At 38.9% G+C, this 22955-nt stretch overlaps 3 protein-coding genes across 11 annotated transcripts; 1 reads left to right on the forward strand and 2 right to left on the reverse strand.

Moving 5' to 3' along the window:
• Positions 1 to 1498: 1498 nt before the first annotated feature.
• LOC115727290 (DNA mismatch repair protein MSH4) lies at positions 1499 to 13225 on the reverse strand. 8 transcript variants are annotated; one of them, XM_030657468.2, is made up of 24 exons: positions 13061 to 13218; positions 11979 to 12182; positions 11858 to 11893; positions 11640 to 11752; positions 10881 to 10926; positions 10467 to 10513; positions 10161 to 10268; positions 9801 to 9876; positions 9441 to 9513; positions 9169 to 9314; positions 9003 to 9088; positions 8544 to 8683; positions 8317 to 8456; positions 8181 to 8231; positions 6582 to 6645; positions 5965 to 6108; positions 5810 to 5856; positions 5615 to 5673; positions 4543 to 4699; positions 3361 to 3413; positions 3175 to 3273; positions 2510 to 2624; positions 2306 to 2428; positions 1499 to 2055 (listed from the first exon to the last, which is right to left on the reverse strand). In XM_030657468.2, the coding sequence occupies exons 1-24, from the start codon at positions 13118 to 13120 to the stop codon at positions 1891 to 1893; spliced, it is 2352 nt and encodes a 783-aa protein (XP_030513328.1). In that variant the 5' UTR covers positions 13121 to 13218; the 3' UTR covers positions 1499 to 1890. The 8 variants fall into 8 exon arrangements, 6 of the variants coding, with proteins under 6 accessions (XP_030513328.1, XP_030513329.1, XP_030513327.1 ...); XM_030657469.2 differs by having other exon boundaries at positions 3361 to 3374; positions 5810 to 5877; positions 13061 to 13217; XM_030657467.2 differs by having other exon boundaries at positions 5810 to 5877; positions 13061 to 13217.
• A 1366-nt stretch (positions 13226 to 14591) lies between these two features.
• LOC115727291 (phosphatidylserine decarboxylase proenzyme 1, mitochondrial) lies at positions 14592 to 20160 on the forward strand. The gene is made up of 12 exons (XM_030657473.2): positions 14592 to 14887; positions 15036 to 15124; positions 15487 to 15540; positions 15672 to 15737; positions 16174 to 16234; positions 16407 to 16516; positions 16619 to 16875; positions 17355 to 17461; positions 17709 to 17776; positions 18878 to 18955; positions 19348 to 19470; positions 19636 to 20160. The coding sequence occupies exons 1-12, from the start codon at positions 14725 to 14727 to the stop codon at positions 19801 to 19803; spliced, it is 1344 nt and encodes a 447-aa protein (XP_030513333.1). The 5' UTR covers positions 14592 to 14724; the 3' UTR covers positions 19804 to 20160.
• Positions 20161 to 20535: 375 nt separating this feature from the next.
• LOC115727284 lies at positions 20536 to 22681 on the reverse strand. Of its 2 annotated transcripts, none has more exons than XM_030657458.2 (2): positions 22512 to 22681; positions 20536 to 21090 (listed from the first exon to the last, which is right to left on the reverse strand). In XM_030657458.2, the coding sequence occupies exons 1-2, from the start codon at positions 22679 to 22681 to the stop codon at positions 21072 to 21074; spliced, it is 189 nt and encodes a 62-aa protein (XP_030513318.1). In that variant the 3' UTR covers positions 20536 to 21071. The 2 variants fall into 2 exon arrangements, with proteins under 2 accessions (XP_030513318.1, XP_030513319.1); XM_030657459.2 differs by having other exon boundaries at positions 22508 to 22681.
• Between the last annotated feature and the right edge of the window lie 274 nt (positions 22682 to 22955).

Genomic DNA, 22955 nt, shown 5'->3' on the forward strand with positions numbered 1-22955 from the left:
AAAGAAAAAAACATGAAATTTCGTGCTGTTCAACTCTTGGTATAAAGAAAGGAATTATATTGATTGTAAATTCAATCTCATAGCAAGTGGATCAACTTACACGAGTTTGAAATGCAGAATATGTAAATAAATTTTCAACCCTATCTTGCAATTCATATTAAAATATGAAAAAAAAAGCACAAATAAGTGATAATTATATTGGATTTTAAATTTCAACTCTGTAAAAATTTTTTCCTCAAACTATTTCATAAAAAATAGAGAGTTAATTGTGTGTTCATAAGCCGTTATAACTAGAAATTTGTAACATTTTATATAGCATTTCTAATTAAAAGCATGAGATCACAAATTAAAAATAACCAACTTCTCTAGGAAAAGTGATAACATGATGCATTATAGAATGATATTTTATTGGATGTAATTTGACATTTATATTGTGAATTTGATATTTGAAAAGAAATAAAAGCAGTTATGTTGGTTAGGTTGATAAAAAAAGAAACAATAACTTGAAGAGAAATAAGGGTATTTCGATCTATTGACTGAAAAGAGCAATGCCTTCGTCAAAATGGGAGTGGAAAAAACGCTGCCCTATTTCTAACCCACCAATCAAAGGCGTGGTTGGAGAAAATTTCACTCCATAGGAAAACATGGCCCCTTTATAGTATGGCTTACAGAAGGGAAAACCGGTATCTTTTGAAGCATGGCTAGACGTCTTTATACTCTTGGTCGATAGTTGCTCGATGGATCCGGTCATTTCACGGTTTTTCACTATCTAAATAGAAAGGGTTTTCCTCGAAAATACCGGTGCAACCGATTCGAATCCTCCATTATTATTTGCATTGTCGGAGCTGATATTTGGTTTTCCCTCCTCTGGAGGGTTGGAGGTTTGTTTTGAGCGAGACCTTGCTCGACTTACATTAAGCAAGTCGCCGAAGGAACGAAGTACGGTGAACTCTTCTATACGAAGACCGCCGATGCAGGGGTTAAAATCTACATGGGAGTCGCGTTCACGTGACCTCAACATCCGTTGTAGGCATGGCAAGTCGCGACCGTTTATAGTTCGGTAAGATCTTAAGAAAAGCAACTAGCATCAAGCTCAGGTTTTATCCAATATTTTGCACGGGATCTAACAAAGTTAGTCGATATAGTCGAGCTGATAGACAACCAGTTAAGGTTGTCACATCACTTTGAGCGGAGACAACCTCGATCGATCCAGTGCGCGCGCGTAGGCAGTGAATAAAATCCCTTGCACAAGATCGGTAGAAGTTTTCAGTTTTCCAGTACGTCTTTAACGAGCGACTGTGCTCTTTGCAGCAGGGCTGAATATGAAGTATCACCCGTCGGGCTAGGTGTTTCGGTATTGTCATGTGCAGCAAAAAAATGTTGTGAAGCTTGCTGTTAGGTACTCGGGATAGTTCATAATTCGGTTTGTGTTTAGAAAAATCAATTTATTCGACACCATTATGCATGAGATCATCATCTGGAAGCATTGAGGATTCTGTATACATAAATGAGTCAAGTCTTAAGATTTCACTTTCAAAACGTGATGTCTGTTTGGGACGGGCTTAGGCTACTACATTCAAAGATACATCGAGACAAGGTTGGGACCAGGTCAGTCGTCCTCCTCCGAAACCCGTCAAAAATTAATAATCCAACCCACCTCTCTGACGTCAATCAATTGGAGACCATGTTCCTACTTCAGTACATCAGAAAACACGAATAGAGAGACGCTTGTGATCAAGTAAACCAGAAAGCAACTCATTTGGAGTGAAAGAGCCGATCAGGATGAGGCAGAAGATGGTCTTACAGTGGCAAACGTTCCATTATTGCGCCAATGCTATGAATCGAACAAGTCCGACTGGAAAGTTGTCTGTATCTGGACTTACCAAGAATCTATACTCTTCCTTGTATGTAACTTTCCTTGATATTTTGCAGTGCTTGCCTGATTGAATCCTCATCTAGACTGGAGTACTTCAGGCACAGCAAACGCTGAGCTACGCGGTACACCACCTGGAGAGCATTATATTGCTCATAGTTCACTTCCATTCTCTTCAGCTCCTGAAGAAAAAATTTATTTTTATATAATTACTTCAGTCCCAGTATGAGATTAAAAAAAAAAAACAAAGGTAAAATGTCGGTACAAAACACATACAAGGCAAAGAATAGAGCAACTTTTATTTCCTCAGGTAAAAATTTCAGTGAAACTGAACCACAGAGATCCAGCCAGCCACTGCTAATAAAAGCTAATGGCTAGATTTTATTAAGATTAATCAGCTTCAATGATGAATAAGAAGATCAGTTGAAGAACCTTCTGTGTGGTCCTCGTTGTGATGCCTCTGGCTGTATCAATCACGGATCTTGGTAGCCCTGCCACTTCTGCTAAGAGAAGGCCGTAATGCGGTACATGTCGCGGACCATCCTTGAGTTGAAACTAGCACAAGAAAGAAGGCAAACGAATTGGTTAAATTAGTGTAAACTTAACAAACAAGCCTAAAGGGGATTGAAATATCACCTTGAAATCTAAGCGATTGCTATTTATGTCAACATGAAAATGCAGAACTTTCACATTTGGATAGATGGTTGCTAATTCAGACAGGTTCTCCATGTGAGTTGCAAATATTGTATACCTGAGAAATGAATGACATGTTTCAGCGGAAAAGCTGTGGTCATTTTTTCCTTTGGCATCGTGAGAACATAGAAAGTATCACTTAAAAATCAGAATCTGTTTGAACTCAGAGTAAGCATGCATTATAGGCTCATTAGTTTCATAGGAACCTAACTGATACATTTTATATGGAACTATCCAGAAACAGTAATCTTCTTGGCCAATGGCATCCTATGATGCACACTCCTACTCCTTGATATCTCTGATGCTTATTAGTTGTATGCCGAAAAGTTGAACAGGTATTTTCATTAACAGGTGTCAACTGATTAAGGTCTGGTCACCCATCTCCACGTGCTTATGCCGTAAAATGATGCTTACACATGCTAGCCAGGTACATCAAACTTCAAGTTTTTGAAAAGTAGAGATTCACACTTTGTGCATGAAAGGTGGAAGAGCATAAGAACAGTCTGTGATATGAAAATGTCTCCCGAAAATGAATACTTTGTGTAGACATCCATAAAAAATCTTCTTCGCTAGCCTAAATAGCTACCAGGAAAAGTTCTGAGGCTTACGCTTTTACTGATAAGAGAAACTCACAGCAACTCCATGCAATGGCCAATCCATCAGATGAAGATGTCGCCCTCCCAAGTTCGTCCATGATGATAAGACTCCTACCGACAATCCCACCTGAACATATCATATGGAAATAGGGAAAAACGAGCAGCAAAATGCACATCTTGACAGTAATGTGAGATCACCTTGGAGAGAGATTCTGCATAATAAAAGAAGTCTCTTTCATCTCTGTCATAAACTGCAAGAACAGAACTTACTGAGAATATGATGCTTTACACTCAAGTAAGAAAGATTCGTATTCTAAGATAGTAATACGAGCAGTTTGTTGGGGCTTTCATGCAATTTTTTATAACAAACTATTGTACAGAGTAAAATATTATCTCACTTTTCCTTTTGCTGCAAGTTTTAAAGCACAATCCTTCTGTCCTGGTTTCTCTTCCACTAGAACATATAACAAAGTAAAAATGCTTGCTCTTATCTTTTGAAAATGCCTTTAAAATCATTAACATGATGTGGGGACCAAGCAACAATGTGTATCCATGGAATTTAACTCTCTACAGTTTACATGGATCATGTAAACGAGGTAAACGAGGTTGTTTTGAAAGCTATAATGTTAAATTAAGTTACTGGAAGGCGATTGCCAGCAACAAGGAAATAAGAAACTAAAGCCAACCAGATAGGCTACTTGTAACATTTCCTGTAGAATCCTGTTGTGAGGTACTAGGGGCACATCTTCAAGTCAATATCATGGGTTGCTCCAGTACATCCAGAATAACCAGACAATGGTTCCAACAGCACCTTTCTCAAGTAGGCCAGGACTCAAACAAACTTTAAAAAGCCACATCAAGCAATTCAGGGATGAAACAAGTTTAGTCAAACATATGTAGCAGTTCACATATTTCTGAAAATGGAGCCATTCTACTGTAAAATATTGAGAACAAGTTCGAGTAGAATATTTTCTGTTGCATATTCTAATGGTAAATCAAATAATAGATTCTATTCCACTTCTCTAAGCAATTAGGGGTGTCAAATGTTGTCTTATTGTGATCCTGTTAGCATTTTATATCAGATCATGTCATCGTCAAAATAACTCCCATTATGTCCAGTATGATTAATGTGGGCTTCATTTTAATAAAAAGGTCAACATGACAAGTCATTTCACTTTCGTAATCTTGTTCATCTGATGTCAAAGTCGGGTTTCTCTCAGCTAATCATGTCGTAGACAAAATTGCCATTCCTAGAGCCACGCATAACAGTTTTTCAGGTCTTGCAGAATAATCAAATTAGATTGAACTATGACCTACTTCTGATATAAGCAGCCAGTTTCATGTCATTGTAGAGACATCATCTGAATGAACTAAACATACCGTACTAGAGTTTGATTCCAAATTATCCATTGAACCCATTCTCGTGAATATACGGTCAACGACTTTTATAGTTGAGAAACGAGCAGGGACATAGCAACCGATCTGAGCAAGAATTATAATCAGGCACACTTGCTGAAGATAAGTACTCTTCCCACTCCTGAAAAATGCAGGGCTTGATCAAGTTCCAAGTACCGATATATTAAGTCTTGAGCATTTTATCCAGACACCTTGCCTGGTTTACCCTCCTATATCTTTAAGCAGGAAATGAGTACCAATCGGATCCTAGGAAATCAAAATCACATGTAGATAGCAAGAGATCCCTATGGCTAGATTTGTACTCACAATTTTAATTTCCAGGCTTGTAATCTATACTTGTTCTGTTAAGGTTGCTCAGATATCACCGACAATATGCTTAAATCCTTATGTCAGCATGCATAGAACTTGGCCATTCTTTCATGCTGACATTTCTTTAAATTCCTAGAGTTGGTAGAAATGCCTGTCAGACCAGCTCCTTTAGGATCCGACATCCTCCCTCAACTCGAATTCTCATTGTTTGAGAACAGGTCCTATATGCTTTTTATATCATATGGTCTCCCTCTGCCTATCAGCTTAAGCTTTTGGATTGGACTTTCTAACACATGCCGGGGTATGCAAGACCATGTGAGTTACAGAGCTAGGCTTTGTAAACCCTACTTATATGAGTAGTGCAACTTCTAAGAGGGATATCTCCAAAAAAATGACAAACACATAATGTCAGTACCAATGATTATAGGCTTTCATGACTAGTGATCCGATCTTCTGAGCCAACCTACTTTGACTTTTGCACCTAGATGGCTAGAATTCTGTCCAATTCCATAGAGCAAATTTGAATCTGCATTTACACATTTTAGGGGACGCGATCTAAAAAGTTGGGCCCTATCAGAGACATGACTGCAGCTTCTAGATCCAACAAATACTGTAGGAGAATGCCTTTTCTTTAAATAAAAGGTCGGAAAAGGATGCTTTATAGGATAGCTTGAACAAACAGCCTTTAGAATGAAAGAGGAGAAATACTGTGTTGAGAGTTTCTTACATGTTAGGACCCGTGACAATCACCATATTAGATGCCTCTGAAAGGAAGATACTGTTAGACTGCCCAGAGATAAGAAGGATAACTTTAATTAACTCTGCATAGCTTGAATAGGATAATAGAACCAAAACCTTGCATATAGTACAACCAGTTAAAAAAAAAAAACAAGTGCTATGCCTCCAAAGAAAACTAACATACAACAAAATCATTGTGTATGCTTTCCAGGATAGGGTGTCTTCCTGCATCTACAGCCAAGGGACCATTTTCTGTCAGTTAAACGACCACAGTCAAGAATTTCCCAGCTGCATCAATCAGATTAATATATCTAGTTTACATTTAGTGCGTGAAGTTACCTGTAAATTGTGGCCTAGAGTACTGATCAACAGGTTTAGTAGATATGCCATGGGCAAATGAATTAACAATCATGTCTAAAAGGCACAAAACTTCTGCCAGTAGTGTAAGGACAGAAGCATTCTCCCGTATGGCATCTAAAAGTGCTGCATAAACATCAAAGATACTCTTAGGGGTTTACAGAAGAATGCAGCTCCATACAAGATAATGCTCATGATATGAAACGTACATTAGAGATTTACAAGTGTGTCGAGTGGAAATAATTTGAAAAAGTTAAGAGCTGGACACACCTCCCATATAATGACGAGGTTCACTCAACTCATTTTATTAAAATCAAAGACCCAAATTCCTTATGGAAATGATAGCAGAAAAAATACAGCTCGATCAAAAAATTTGCCACCAAATGTGATGATAGAGCAGGTCATGGTTTTGTTGATAGTATCAAAATGGTCCACATTTACATAGGTTTAGAGCTAGTTGGCATTTAAAACCAAAATGTTATGGTGTTGAGACAGGGAGAGAAGCCCATGAAACAATAGCAATGACAACAAAGCTTTATGACAATAAACATGTGAAGCTTGTGACAAAATTAATTATACAACTTGATTCAATTAAGAACCTTCCAGGCATATTTCAGTTCGTATGAAGCATTCAGCTGCTGCAGACTTATTCCGCACATTCAGCTGCAAGATCATGCCATTAGGAGAAAAAAGTTAATTTCCTTGACTTAATGCATAGTAAATGGAAATGCAATGAACAAAGTGAAGCAATTGGCAACTGACGTCAACCCTCCTGCAGACACAAGAGAACAAATTATCAAATACCTTCAACGTCCACAGATTGACCGCATTGAAAATTTCTTCATATTTCTTATATGAAACGGGTTTTGTCGTCAATGGTTGATTCCATACTATCTCACAAATCAACAAGAAACTTCTTCCACTAAGATGTCCCTTAATATCCTCATCATAGAGTTCATTGAGGATAAGATTGAGGACCATTTGCTGGAGGCGTCAGGAATGTTTGCTGGAGGCAAGATTTAATTCTTTTCTGGCATATGATGTAAGAAACTTCAAAATGACTCCTCTCCAGCATGTTATCTCGACTCACACATTTATCAATTTACTTTAATAGTGTCACACAAGCCACTATGGATGCGAACTCCAATCTATGAGGGTTCTTAGAAAATGTTAGCAAACTGCAGATGTACAAGAAACAGTTTACTCCGTAAGGCGCATTTTTCATTTATTCGCAATTCTTCTCCTTAATTCCCGTTGAAGAATGATTGCGAGAGATTGCTGAAGGAAAACTCATAACTTCTGGTACGTCTCATTCATTTATTAAGACAAATCTCTCTTGAAGAAACTATTGGTATGTCCTTGATTAAGACTTGATTATGTTGCAATGAAAGAGACTGAGGCAATTCGTTTCTGTGTAGCGTCAGTCACTTTTTAGATCTGCTAGTAATACTTTCATCCTGATGCAAATGCTAAAGCTGATTTCTTAAGAGCACCATGCTTGTGTTAGTCAGGTCAAAGTACGAACTTATCTGTGTCCTCATCCTCCCAACTTGTGAAGCCCGTTCGTTGACTCCATATGAAATTGTCCAACATTCTTTCATTGTTTTATTTCTTCGAGTTTAAGGTCTATCAGATTATCATGTCAATTCATCTCTAGTGGGTTTTTCCATTGGATGGCTCTATTGTAATGAAATCATCCTCACTAAAGAATCTTTTATGTCTTCTCCTCCATGTCAATCTGTAACTTGTGGTAGCGATTTATGTGAGCACAACAGCACTTATTTGCATTGCCATTTATTGTGGTCCCACTACCTGTAGGGTTTTCATGCCTCAGCATTGACTGCCAGTCAGTCGCTAAACCACACGATGTGCAAACCACAGTGTCTAAAGTCAAAAAAGCTTATTGATAATGGACTTTGTTAACAAGTGCCCCCAGGGCACTTGTCAAACACCCAATTCAGCAAAATTAGTTATTTTCAATGCATTGTACTTCTTGCATCATGCGTAATTAGGTCATTGGAGATTAAAAAGTTTCCATGTTAAGTATGGTTGATACATGTCCCGGGAGACCCTTCATACAAAAGGAGGCATAGGAAGATCACATGGTATGATGATCTATGACATAACCCACCTAAAACACTATCAAAAGTATCATACCAGAATAAAATACAAGTATGAGCTTTTGGTTACTTACTCACCGAAGCAAGTTCAAGAGTGGAGCAATGAATGTTGTTCCCGTGCTTCACAACCTGATTTGATAAAATCAAGAAGAGAAAGATTTCACATAACATTGAACAACATGTTAACAAGAAAAGATAATAAGATAAACATAACCTGTATGAACTTGCTAGGAAGCTTTCCTTGAATATCCTTCTGTGGAATACTGAAGTAAAAGCCTTGTCTATTGTTGAAAGGAAGTTTTAAATTTGGCAGCTTAAATTCTTCACGATACTGGGTTGCTAGGTTATGTATTGCTGTCAACGGTGGACTCCCTTTTCAGATATGTAGGGCACATACAAAAAGAAATCAACAGAGAGGAATGTAGCTAGAAAACAGAGAACCTTCACTTGTGTCACAAAATGATCTTCGTGCAATATCCAACAGGCCATCTATTCCAGTCTTGACAGCAAAGCACTGCTGTGTGCGGGCAACAAAAGGGACCCTTGCATGAAGCACATCTTCATCTATCACCTCACCTATCCTGAAAAGGATGAAGCTTCAATCGTAAAAATGTGAAGCCAGAGTGATATGAGAACATCAGATCACTTCCCCCATTCTGAAAATGATCAAGCTTCTTAATTAAATATGTGAAAGACAGTGATACAAGAAGTCCACAGAGGTAAATGTGCATAATCAAGACAAAAACAAAGCACAGTTAATCAGTATCCTATGTATCTAACTAATATGAATTTCTTCTTGAGAATGGGAGAGCTACAGATAAACTGGCCTAAGCAGTCCTTGTCTCTACTTACATATCTGCAGGCATTGCCAGAAATATATGATCAGCAGATGACGATTACCTCTTTCTAATTGCAGCATAATTCTGGTTCTCACATACAGATTTGTGAATGTTCACCAGGAGAGAACTATTGGCTTCTTTTAGAACCTGGATTCATGCAATTACAAAAGATAATTGTTTGAGTTCAGTGAAAAATGGAAAAGTACTTGGTAACAAAATCATATTACCGTGGAGAGTAAAGGCAAAGCATCCAAAGCAGTTTTAAGCAAAATAATGCTTGATATCAACAGTTGGCTTTTTCTAGCATGATCAAAGCCCAGACTTCCGCTTGTAACCTTCTTCAGCTTGAAACAAAAGTGACATAGTATCCTATCTGATTGAAGACAGCAGATGACCCACATGTAAGTGAACCCAAAAAAGAAAGAAATGTTATCTGCAAGACCCTAGTTCTATCTTTGATCTTTCTAGTTCAATTTGTGGCTAATAATTTTGCACTTACCAGTCTCTTTTGGGAACTTACGCAGGACCTGAGAGAGTCCGAAAAACAGCTGCTCATTGCTCATCAGTTCATCCTGCAGAGATCACGAGACAACGCACATTATGCAGATAGTAATATGATTTGAATTTCACTAAGACATTCTGGAGAACGAAAGTAAAAAGTGCAGAATAAAACATTCAGAAGGAGATCATCTTAAGAGAAATGAATGCAGATTAATATTTGAAACAATGCAGAATAAAACAGTCAGAAGGAGATCATCTTAAGAGAAATGTGTCCAGATTAGTAATTGAAGAGGCCGGTTTGTCCAATTATCCAGCTTGCAAACAGTGCCAGATTGATCTTAAAAAATTAAAGACTGACCAAGCAATCGAGACGAGCATTAATAGTTTCAATATCTTTCAATGGCTGCAGCAGGTTGGCCCGGAGAAGTCTAGTCCTGGATAGAAGTACATTGCAAAGTTACGGTAGTGAAAAGTCCGAGCTATTCTGGAACCAGCTTTACAAAAGAAATGCATCAGTGACATCCATGTTCAAAATGCCCACATTCCAGCGCGTTTTCAATAATATACTTTCCAATTTCACACCATTACCCAAACTTCGCAATTACACCACCTCCTCACTCCCACAGTGAAGATGAAGCCTCAGAATGCACCCAAGTTTTCAGATTTTTGTGATTGCTAAGAGCAATATCTGCAGCATCAGATATGGTCATACACATACCCTCCAATAGTCTTTGTCGTCTTTAGCGTATGAAACAAGCTTCTCTTTTTGTTGGTTGTGCCCAAGAGGGAAGAATGGAATGGATCGATAATTTCCAAATTTTGGACACTGCCATCACATAAAAACAGCAGAACTTATTCAAAGAAATGAAATGTGACCATGCAAAAGTCATTTGATTCCTGTATTAGTTGGAAAAAGTATGAAATATAGCTTTTTCATCAAAATGCTTATTTTGAGATGAGACTCTTCCTAAATAAAGAAATCGGAGATAGACTAAATACGAACTCATCATTGGAGAAATAATACCTAGTAGCGTCAATATTCATGTGATCAAAGGATCCATTAAAAGTTACCTGGAAAAGTCAAGTTTCTCGTGTAAATTTGGGAATTTGCATGTCAAAAGAGGCTGGCTGAGCAGTATGTGCTCATAAATGTACATTCGTGGTCAAAGGACTGATACTGTCTGCACTCGACTGTTTGAATTAGTAATTTGACTTAAGAATCAGACTAAGAAAAGCAGTTGAACTATAGAAGCATAGTTCTCAAAACAACTGGGGATGAGGGATGACTGCTCTAGATAGATTATAAATTGATAGCTATTAGCAATGTGGCCTTGAGAGATAAACTGACATCTTAGGGGTTAATGAGTTACAGTCAGAATGGTGTCTAGTCATTATGGCAAACTCTATATAGAACTTTCCATGTAACGAGAAGAGATACCGGCAGAGAGTGGTTGGTTACTATCACGCCTTTCTCTGCTTCGGTCCTGCTCAATACAATGAATAAGTGACTTGTTCGAACGCAGTTATCAAGAAATTACCTGGTAGAAATCTTTACACACTGAAGTCCTAGGATAACATAGTCAAACACCCGATTATATTCAGATTAAGCAATTAAAAGGAGGCTATACTGACATGACTGTTCTAACTTTTAAAGAATTCAATGAGATGAATAATTGATCTTTTGGATCAAATTGCCTTGCTTTTTGAGGTTGAAACTGTTTTATTTCGGTTCTAAAATAAGTTAAATGCATTTAGCATCTAGATCTATGCTTCAGATAAAAAATGAAAATAATGGTAAAACATACCAAGTCTTACTAACCAAATATTGAAGGAAATATCCGCGGATCACCATCTCACTGGATCTTATCATGACAAAGCTGTCAGCTAGAAAGAGCATCAATCTTTGAAGGTATAAACTGAAATCAGATGCCATATAAAGTTCTCCTACAAATCCATGACAGTTGAACACATTATTCTGTCCAACTAAAAACCTATCAGTGACAACTTAGTTATGTCTTCTGTTGCCTCGATTAGAGAAAAGATCTTTCAAAGGATGGTACATCTGATTATGGTCAAGGGATCATCAAGGTTTCACCTTTCATGTAAAGTGAGAAAGATCTGTTCGTAGATCTACTGCAACAAAGACACAACAGATTCTTGGACAAGCATACAGGTAATGCACTCGATTTAGGAATACCATTTGATAGTAGCTGCTGCAGCAGCCAGGCAGAGATAATATTGCTTATAGTATGAATCCAGACCAAGTGCCGATGGCTCCTTTGCTGCTAAGTTTTTAACCAGCATAGCTCCCTGGAACATCGAAGTGTAAGGGAAATAATCCCACAAAAAATTGTACGGCGGTAGTGCCACATTCTGTTATTGTATCGCTTTAGAAGACAGGCCATCGATAATCACCTTAGTGTCGTCAAAGCATCCACGGGCCATCACAACCTGCAAAAGCCAACACAATATATCTTCTCAAAAAGTGGAGTCAAAAGTAAATACAGTGGCAAAGCCATCACATCTGCCACTTTACCTTCCTGACCAAAGGATAAAACCTATCCACAAGTTCGGACACTCCGACCATGCTGTCAGGTGCAAGCTTATTTGGCGAAACAATAATCACCACAGGGTCGTAAAATTGCATCAAAGTCTTTGTGTTCTGATACGAACTACTAGTCTCGATATACTGTGAAAGATGCAACGCAGCAGATCTTAGATCGAAAGCAGCAACTCCAACCTGTGCAGAGAGAGAGAGAGAGCGCTTACTATCAGAAACAATGGCAAGTTCACACCAACAGCCAATAGCAAGTGAACAGGATAATATGACCACCCAAGGCCAATTTAAGCCCCAAGCCAACTATTCTCAAATAAGCTGGTATATTAACACTTGATGCAGTTACACAAAATTGGAGAGGCAACACACCATGGACGGATTTCGATGCTAACTACCTAACTAGAACTTTGCATCACAATCATCTGAGGTCTTTAATGCAGTCGAATCCATGAAGCACAATGCCTACACAGAAGTTATCGACAAAGATTGTTAAAGCCGCATGCCACCGGCTAAGTATGGTATTGGAAGGATCGTGAATTCCATTTCCGGAATAAATGCGGGCTGCTCGCTAGGCTGGAAGGGATCCAACGTAAATGATTGTTTAGTTTCGTTTCTCTAACTTTCTTCTTGAGCTAGAAGATGAGTTGACGCAGATGGAGGAGACTTTTTGCTTTCAAAATGGGTCGGTTTGGAATCACAAAGCTGACCAGCTCACAAGCGGTACTCCAACCTTTTTCTGCATAACACAGAAATAGAACAATTGCGACAGCTTTCTGTCATCGCTACTGCAGGGTCAAATCTCACACGCTTTACGTTCTATTTCTGATCATTACCGAGAGAGACGGGGAGCATATCTAAGAAATAGCTTCAAAATCTCCAACCTAACGCCCATCGTTCCCACGATCGCTCGACAGTAGCGATGCATTTTCCAGCAAGCCGCGAGTGGACCAGGCCGACGCGTCCGTACGACGCAGCCATGGCCGTGATTCGTCGATCCCGCATTGGACTCACGTAAGGAAGCAAGAGTTGCGTGAATCCGAGTGGAAGAAAGTGAAACTGACCTCCTTAGCTCTGTTCTCTATGAGGCCGATCACCATGCTCGATCTCTCTTCGTCCTCCATGGTTTCGCGATCGAAAGCGATGGAAGCAGCTTCGCTTGCGAAAAAGTGCAAAATGCGCGCCAACTCGTGCTTCGTGTCTTGCTTAGCAAGATTACTTTTTAACAGTTTATTTTATTTTCCTTTTCATTTTCCGTAATTTATTTAGATTTTATCAGATAACGCTTCAGTAAGCGGCAGCGGCGCCGACGTACTAATTCGAGTCAGATGTTTACCCGCGCATTGCACTACGTGAATTATCAAACAAAGTATAGTTAAAATGGAGGAAGAAACGTTTTAACATAAACTTTTTATTATTTTTAACGGATTATTAGTTGTAAAAAGTACAATTAATTTTTCAAATTATCAAAGTACAAAATAGTTCATTATTATACAAATGACAATTCACGGTGTTACGTATCATAACAGTAATATTATATTTGAGATAACATATAGAGGAGAAAATTATCCAAAAAGTCTTATACTTATTATACTTGTGTTAATTTAGTCCCGAATCAGGGCTGATTTTATGTTTTGACTTTGGAAACTCTTGTTTTCCACATTCGAGCTAGTAATGAATGAAGTTTATTTTGACAAACAAAAAAAATTCAGTACTAAACATTTCAATTGTGTTAATTTAGTCTTAAATCTTATAATGATTTGCTAATTTAGTTCTAAACATTTTAATTACGTCAATTTAGTTCTAAAATTTTGAAAATTTACCAATTTAGTCATAAATCCTTTAAAGTTTTGCATTTTAGTCCCGAACCTATTTCAGAACAATCGATCGTAACGACTAAATTGGCAATTAGTTAAAAAGTTTATAATTAGTTTGGTAAATCATTAAAATGACCGTAACTAAATTGACATAATTGAAAGGTTTAAGACTTAACAAATTGTCAAAAAAACTTATGACTAAATTATCACAATTGAAAGATTTATGACTGAATTAGCAGAAATACAATAAATTTAAGACTTTTTAGATAATTTCCCCCATATGGAGAGATGATAATTTATTCTAAAAATTAATACAGTAAAAATATGTTTATACGTTAAAAAAAATACTTCCTAAATACAAAATGGGTTATGATATAGTAGAAAAATGAAGAGAGAGGATATAGATCGGTGGCGTATACAATTTGCTGTTTTGAAAAAGCATAAAAATCTTTTCATGAAACGAGGAGAGGTCAATTTTCATAATCTCCAGTTTTAGGTGGCACACTTGAAGAAGATTTTGTTATAATGTATTTATATGGAGACCGTTAACACGAGTAACATGATTTATGCTAATGTAATCTCCGGATGACCATTATATAAATAGGAATGAACAGATAAGTAATTGGTAAATAATCAACTAGATATTAAACTGATAATTTTATACGAACCGGTTTGATTCCGATTTCCAACATTTTGGGTTGGCAATCGATTTAGACCGGAGTCGATTCAGATTGAAGTTCGGTTCGGGTTTTAGAAATGTACTTGATTTAATCCGGAGCCGGCGGGGCCGACCCGAATGATTTGTAAAACTCTCGCTATCGCGACCGCCCTGTTTCGCCCTACGAAGAAGAAGAAGAAGTGAATTTAGCAGAGAACAAACTCCCAAGTTACGCAGTGAATCTCCGGCGACAATGCAATTCGGGACCTCGCACAAGCTTCCACTCTTCCCTCACCTGAAGCCATCGCGTTACCTGCATCAGAACCGCCGATTCTTCGCTTCCTTCTTCGCCAAGAAGCTGAACGACTCGGCTCAATCCCGTGCGTATTCCAATGGCGGCACCGCCGACTCCGAAGGTCAGTCCGAGAAGCTTCGCTTTGCACGTTTTATGCGCCGAGCTAATATTCGCGAGCATTGCGACTCATTTTGCTGCTATTTGTTGTTGCCGTCGTTGTTGTTCGGGATGGTGGTGGTCGTCGTCGTCGTCGATGCGCTGGGTTGCAGGGAGTTCTTATCTAGTGCCTGGTGCTACGGTTGCTACTCTTCTCATGCTCGGTGCTCTCCATGCTCGTCGTCTCTACGACGATAAGAAGGTTTGTGCTCTTAATTTAGTGCCGTGTGCTTAGATGGAGCTTCTTTCTCGTTGCTATCGTTCTTCAATCCCCTTGAAAGGGGAAGAAGTCGAACTTTATTAGCTTAATAGTAGGTTAGGACAATTTTGAGAAACTTGCACTCTTTTGTCGTGGTTGCTGCATAAAATTTAGTTTTAAGGAAATAGTTTACTTCTACATGGCTTAAGGTGCTTGTGAAAAGGTCTCTTGGTTTGTTGTGCTCTCTATTGCCTGATGGATTTTGATTAGGTCCGAATTTTGTGTATTCAGATATATTTGAAAAGCCTTTTTTTGGTTGTCATAAACATGCCAAGTTTTCTTTTGTGATGGTGTCTTTTTTATAGGTTGAAGAGGCAAGAGAAAAGGGAATTGAATATGAATTCCAGCCAGATGTGAAGGTATGTATTATGTAGTCACGAACCACCTGTTATGCTTTCACTTCTTTGGCGGCGCGTGTCACTTGTTTGTTAAGGTGGTGTACATTGCATTTTAAGTTTTTTCAATCTTCTCTGACCCAGTCTGTTTTTAGGCCACATTTCTCAGGTTACTACCTCTCAGACCCATTTCAAGATTTTGGGGTTTTCTCGCAAGTGTGGTAAGGAATTCAAGTATATACTTTGCTTTTATTTCCTAGAATATCTCTATGTTCATGGCGGTTGGGACACTTGGCTAGTGTCATTTGGATTGGGTTTGGCCTGATAAGGCTCTCTGAAGAGGCTTAAATCCGTTTCAGTTTTTACTGCAAACAACGAGAATGACTTTGAGCCATTTTTTATTTTAATTACGTGAGAAGGTGAAAGAACAGTTCTGTATAAGATTTAATTTCATACATCACCATATCCTACTCTTCAGGCCAAAAGCATAGATGTTGCCTTTCTGTTCCCCTTTCCCCTCTGGTACTTTTGACTACTCGGAATGTATTCATATCAGTCTGTCTTCTCTATTTGCCATTCTCCACAGTCGACTGTTCTTCCAAATTTCCACTTAGACATCTTTTTCATCCGAGGATTGACGGAAGAAAATTTTCTCAGGAAGTTCCTGTATGGATGCGGCCTTCTCTCTGTAGAGCGTGGGCACGGGCATTCCATTCAAGTATGTTTATCTGCATTCTATTTTAAACTTTTTGTTGACGGATTAATATTTGGTCTTGTAGCTGTAGCTACTCTGGTGCTTGATTATTCTGAATATTATTAGCAAGAATTCTCCTTAAATGGGCAAAACTGACTTTGTGTACTGAAAAACCTAAAACCAAGTTTTATTTCAGATATAGAAGAAGCAGCATTGCCTCTTGAAGAATATTCTTCTTTACGGGAATTTTTTGTCCGTGCCCTAAAAGAAGGTTCAAGGCCAATTGACCCTGACCCAAAATGCCTGGTAACTGGTAACTTTTTCCGGCATTTTATCTATACAAATTGTTTGCATCTTCAGTGTATCTGTTACTTTTCACCATGTCTAAATTTCTCCCTTCAATCATAGGTCAGTCCTGTGGATGGTACTATCCTACGATGCGGAGAGTTGAAGGCTGCTGGGGCTATGATTGAGCAAGTCAAAGGTCTTTCGTACTCAGTTTATGCTCTTCTTGGTTCGAGTTCTTTCGTTCCAATGGTAGCTGGTGGAAAGACAAATGAAGACGAAGTTGAAACGGGAAGTCCCACTAAAGAGGAATGGAAGAAATCATGGTGGAGAGTGTCTTTGGCCTCACCGAAAATTAGGGAGGACCCTGTGTCGGCATGGTAATCATGTTAATTCGTCTGAAAAATAAACGATTACATGATTGAACTGATGAAGTGCTTAGTTCTTCACATAATGTGAAAATTAACCTCCCTCGAGTAGGGAAGGGGAGGGGGAAGATTCAAGATTCAATAAAGCAAGTTGGTGGTACTGACTTGTATTCAGTTCATAAATTAAGTTTTGAGAGTGAAGTGGGATGGGACTTCTTCTTTGTCTTCTCTTTTCGTCGGTTGAAATTGACTTCATATGCATCTTCCATCTAGTGGTGCTCATCTGATGGATGCCGATGATCATGACGATGCAAGAGAATGGCATAGAACATCGTTATTAGTCGTTGGTTTCTTGAACAGGCTTAGATTCTAAGTATCGGATGACCTGCATATCGAGCTTGTTTCATGTTGATTTTGATTGGTTGTATGTCTCTGTTAATCCACTATCAAGAGAGTAGTTTTTGACCTTTTTGATGAAATCTTCATTGCAGTCCTATGAAAGGCCTCTTTTACTGCGTAATTTACTTGAGACCTGGAGACTATCATCGAATCCATTCACCAACTAATTGGAATATTGTAATTAGGCGACACTTTTCAGGTATCTTGATTCTCTTTGGTTTTCGTTTTGATATTGTTGGTTCCAGCAACTGGAGGACTCTTACAGTAGCCAGTTTTCTATTTGACATTTACACACGCATCATTGTTTGCTGGAACCTCCATATTTGTCACTCTTTAATAATAAATTGCAATCAAATAAGTTAATATTCTTCTTTTGATTGGCATAAAATTTAATTTTGTACTTTACCTATTGCAGACATTGTTAATTAAACTGTCTTTGCTTCCAGGCCACCTATTTCCTTTAAATGAACGTGCCACAAGGACAATAAGGAACCTATACGTGGAGAATGAGAGGGTAAATTTATCTGGTTCTGGATATTCATGGTGGAAGTTAATATAATTCGCTTATAAACAATTACCATTTGCAAAAGTTTCAATGATATCAAAAAGGAGTTGGCAAGACTAATTATTGGACTACATGTCTGTGAAGTCTGGATATGTGTATTCGATTTGCTGGGAGTGTAAATGAATTGGGTAATAGTGTACTGTTGAAACTTTTCGGTAAAACCATGTAATAAGCAACAGTAATGCAAGTAACGACTCCATAACCGTGCTTTAGTGTTGGATGTACAGGAGTGTGTCAAAACCTGTAGTGAAATTATTGATGGCAGTCAACCTTTTGGAAAGCATTCTTTGTTAAGTCAAATTAATAGAATGGTCAAGTATTCTGGATTCTCTCGAGGCTGAGTATTATGTGCTCAAAGAATTCAGGGTGAATTCTGGAATCCTCATCTTTTCAAAAACAAATGGTTTGCTTGATTCATTCTTCTTTCTGATCCCTCTTTTAATTTGGGGTGGAGGGTCAGTGGTGTTGTGTGGTAGGCAAGGAAGGAGAGAGGTAGGCATATACATGTGTGGATGACTATCTGCTTGGCCTGTGTTTTTTTCCTGACCAAAGTAGTTTAGAAATGTCTATAATTAACATGGAAATTAGGCCAAATAATTCTGGTGGAATATTATGAAATTGCTATAAAATGTAGTTATGTATAGTTTATGATTTTTTTTTTTTTTGGTAAGGTATGTATAGTTTATGATTGTTTGTGCCTTTTAAGTTCATTTACATTCAAAGTGTCAGTTTGGTTTCACTTAACTTAAAGAGAAGGGTACTGGTGGCTTGTATCAGCTTAAAGGCATTGTTTTTACCTATCATGAAATTCTTTGATGTGTTTCTGTGGATGTAATACAAAGTTGCGCTCCCATTACTGTCTCCTTGAATTGAGTTCTCCTTGGAATTCCTTTCCTTTTTATGTTTTCTGAAAAAGCCCCGGCTGTAAATGGTACAGTATCAAACAGAAAAACTCGTTAGAAAGTGAATTATCTTGTGTTAAGCTCCCATGACCTATTCTGCCTTGATTTGGATATGAGGAAATCTTCTTCGTGATTTTCATGCTTCCAGGTGGTTCTTGAAGGTGTCTGGCAGGAAGGTTATATGGCACTTGCTGCTATTGGTGCGACAAACATTGGATCAATTGAGGTTGGTTAAATAGTGACCTTCATAGTTTAGACCCTCCCTCCTCTTACCCATTGGAAAAGGAAAGAATGTATTTAGGCATGAGATAAGCACAAAACCACAGCTCAAGGAACTATTTAGTGCAAATGCTTTTAGTCTTTATATCTCTCGATTGGTAAAATATAGTTTTGCAGCAGTGGTTGTGTTTAGGAAAAGTCTACGGCATGTGTTTTCTGCTGGGAATTTAAAGCTTATGGGAATATACCTCCACTTACATAACTGCAGATCTGGAACCTTATTATGCTTCATGTAGTAATGGGTATTGTGAAAATGATTGGCTGCATTTGGCTAAAAATATGTGCTGTTGTTTGCACTGCCGGGCCCAATTCTCATTGACTGAACTTTGCACATTGCAGCTTTATATTGAGCCCGAGCTCCGCACAAACCGGCTGAAGAAGAAACTACTGCAGTCAGAACCTCCAGAAGAACGGTGTTATGAACCTGAAGGAGTTGGAATTATGTGCAAGAAAGGGGACGAGGTTAGGAATATCTCAAACCGTATCTTGCCTGTATCATTTAATCTTTGCTACTGCCATTTTCCGTATGTTAGAGAGTAATTGAAAACACGAATTTGCATGTCCATCATCCTAGGAATAGTTTGTGAATTTGGCGAGATTGACTACATACACATTTCCTCTTTTCAGATGGGCGCCTTTAACATGGGATCAACAGTGGTTCTGATCTTTCAAGCTCCAATGTCGGAATCACCCGAAGATGATGACCCCTCTGGTTTTAGGTTTTGCATCAAACAAGGTGATAGGATTCGTGTAGGACAAGCCCTAGGAAGGTGGAAAGAAGGATCTGCATGCTGAAGTATGACCATAGGAGCACTCGTCATGTTCTATTAAGATTGCTCTGACTTGTATTTGTTTTTCTTTTAATACTTGTGAACCATGAGGTACTTTTTCTTTCTTGACAGCGAACCATGACTTAGTTTGTGATTGAAAATTGCAGCAATTTCTTTGTACATCTCTGCAATTAGTTTACAGCTAGTGTGAAAGCAATTCACAGCGGTCAGCTATCCTTGGTACGACATTACCTTTTCGGTATCTAGTGATTTTACATGGACAGGAGTTATTTCTGTACGTACGATAGTGGGCACTGGTATTTATAGCGCGACTCTTCAAATCTGACATGTAGAACAATCCTTTGTCTCACCCACCTTCCTTTCCCTTAATCAATGCTTGTACAGCCTACTTGAAATTTTTCTGACCATGGAGAAACAGACCCGAATAATGACGTGCTTCAATATGATCCCCCTTTTGATCCAGAAATCGATCCCCCCGTTTTCGATTTTCAAAGGTGTTTACCAATGAGATGATCACAAAATGAGCATCGTGAACGCAAGGACCATCAACTGGTGGCCCCTGGGAGATAGATCGATCTGCCACTTGGGCAAAAGCATTCCAAGGTATTCTGTGAAGCCAAAGGTAACCAAGGTATTCTGTGAAGCAAAAGGTAACTCGAGGTAAGTTCCAGGCTCGAAACCAGCCGAGACGCAAGATTTATCATTGCTGACGCTTGGTGCATCTTTTTCCCAAAAGAAAAAGGAAGAACTCTGGAAACACTTCACTGAGTCAAAACTTCCCGGTTGGCTAGACTACTTCTCAAACACCACAATGCACTTTCTTTAGGAAATCTCAAAAGCATTCAACCTGACCATTTCAAATGCTTAATATTAGTTATGAGCAAACACCAATTTGACGGTACATCTTCCCAAGCAAAAGTAAGCTTCTGCTGACAAAGCCGCTGGTATTCAGCAAAGTATGGATCACCCAGATACAGTGGAAACTGAACCTAGAAGACATCCAAGAGCTCTCCACAGCAAGAAGACATAAGAAACAAGGCACTAAGAAAGGGTATGGGACTTATCAATGCAGCAAACCGATCAAAACTGGGAAACAAGACAGCATAAACCATCTTCACTCACTATCGTGAACTTGAAGTGAAACTCAGAACAATATGATGAATTGAAGTTCCAGAGCATTTACAACTGTAATTCACAGGCCTCCGAAGGCCTTCCTTCTAATCTATTTTGGATCTAGTAGGCCTTGTCAAATCAAAGAATTAAACTGTGTCTCTAAATCAACACTTTGCTCCTGCAAATACAGAAAAGCAACTTCAGCATGTACAAATATGAGGGGTTACCAACTAAATACTTGATCATAGAATGAGGTGTTTAATCACAAACACACTCAGAGCGAGCCAAAAAGAAAGGAAATCATTTCATCCGGGACTAGTCGAAGTATTGAGCACTGAGCTATATCCCCCCGAGTCAAGTCAAGCATGCATGAAGGAGTCAAATGCTTCTTCTATTCTTTTCCTTGGTGAGATCCACATCGACTGTTAGGTATTACATGAAGATAAAGGGGAGGAGCAGAGTACGATCCCTAGTAATGCAAGTCGAATAGTTTCAATGCTCTTTCAATCCTTGCGGTGCGTAATCTAAAGTAGGAGGAAGAAAGTAGTGGACTAACTATTTCCCTCCATTTCCCTTCTTTATGTAACAGATGCAAAGTGTGTAGTGCAACTTGAATACCACTTGCTGGGTACTGCCTCGGCGCAACCGTGGTGGTGAAGTTACAAGAGAACTATCATAGAGGAATAAACACAACATATTTGAGAATAGTACAAAGGTACTATAATGATCCCTCTGACCATACAAAATAAGTAAATTACTCTCAACAAACACAAACTAAGTTGACCAAATACTCTCGCAAACACACTATTTTCCTCACGGTATTTCACTCAATATCACAATTTGAAACTTTCTCATGAAGCTTTGCTCTGAAAGCTTCTGTCACCGTAACTCCGACCTTAACACTAGAGTAAAATACAACCACGTAGACATAGAGTCATGAACCTCGTGAGCGGTGCTTCCTATTGTCTGTTATTTCTTCTAGATCAAACCCTCGATGACTTGTTCAATTTGCGACACTCTGGCTTCCAACTTGCTTCGGTCAAAACAGGTTGACTTGTCTAGATGAACCTAAGATTCAAACTCTCTAAACATCATTTAGATCCTGGCTTCCTCAATCTATAATGCCAAGACAGGAATCACTCAGCAGTCAACAGCAACAACACCAAGCATCCCAACATTCACGATTCCACATGTAATGTGAAAATGTGAAGAGCCAAAGAATTGCCATCACATGCAAATCCATTTTTGTACCTGCCGAAACAGGAGGGGGAACAAACGACCCCAAATTCCTATGTCCCGGCTTAGCTAATGTGAATTCCCACAGAACAAAACCACCGCGGCAGCCGCTAACCGAGAATCAGATCATTAGCACTAAGAAGAAACATAAAATGAACATTCCTACCAGCGTTTTCTCGAAGAAATCGACTTCATATGTGGCTAATCACTAACAAAACCACTAGGAGACGCAGCAAGCGTCAATGAATATCCCCAGACGACTATTAACATCAACTCGACACAGGATCGCCATCGAAACCGCGAAGCGATGGAGAAGCCAGCTGTTTCCGAGTACAGTAAATAGATCAGAGAAGGCACACCTACGTCTGCTTGGAGTAAGACGAAGAGGAAGAAGAAGAAGAAGAAGGCGCGCGCTTGTTACGGAACATCATGTAGCCCACGGGCAACACCACTCCCACCATCATGATCGCAGCTCCTATCAAGTACCTGATCGGGCTCGGCGGCTCAACTTCCATCATCCCTCTGAACTGCATCACGGATCACAAAATCGAATTCGCCAAAATCAACACGGGAAGGTTTAGCCCGTTACGAATCATTCTAAAAAAGGGGATCCAAATCTAGAGAGAGAGAGAGAGAGAGAGATACAGTCATGTTTGATAGGGTTTCGATCGGAGAACGATGGAAGGAAATGCCGATTGCCGATTGGATCTTCGATGACGGCGATGGGATCAGATTTTATCCACCGGTAAGAATTTGGACTTCCGTTCCGGGATCGAAGCGAACGAGGACGAGCTTACTTTGGCCTGG

The sequence above is a fragment of the Rhodamnia argentea genome, chromosome 3 (assembly GCF_020921035.1).
Source record: "Rhodamnia argentea isolate NSW1041297 chromosome 3, ASM2092103v1, whole genome shotgun sequence".
Classification (NCBI taxonomy): Eukaryota; Viridiplantae; Streptophyta; class Magnoliopsida; order Myrtales; family Myrtaceae; genus Rhodamnia; species Rhodamnia argentea.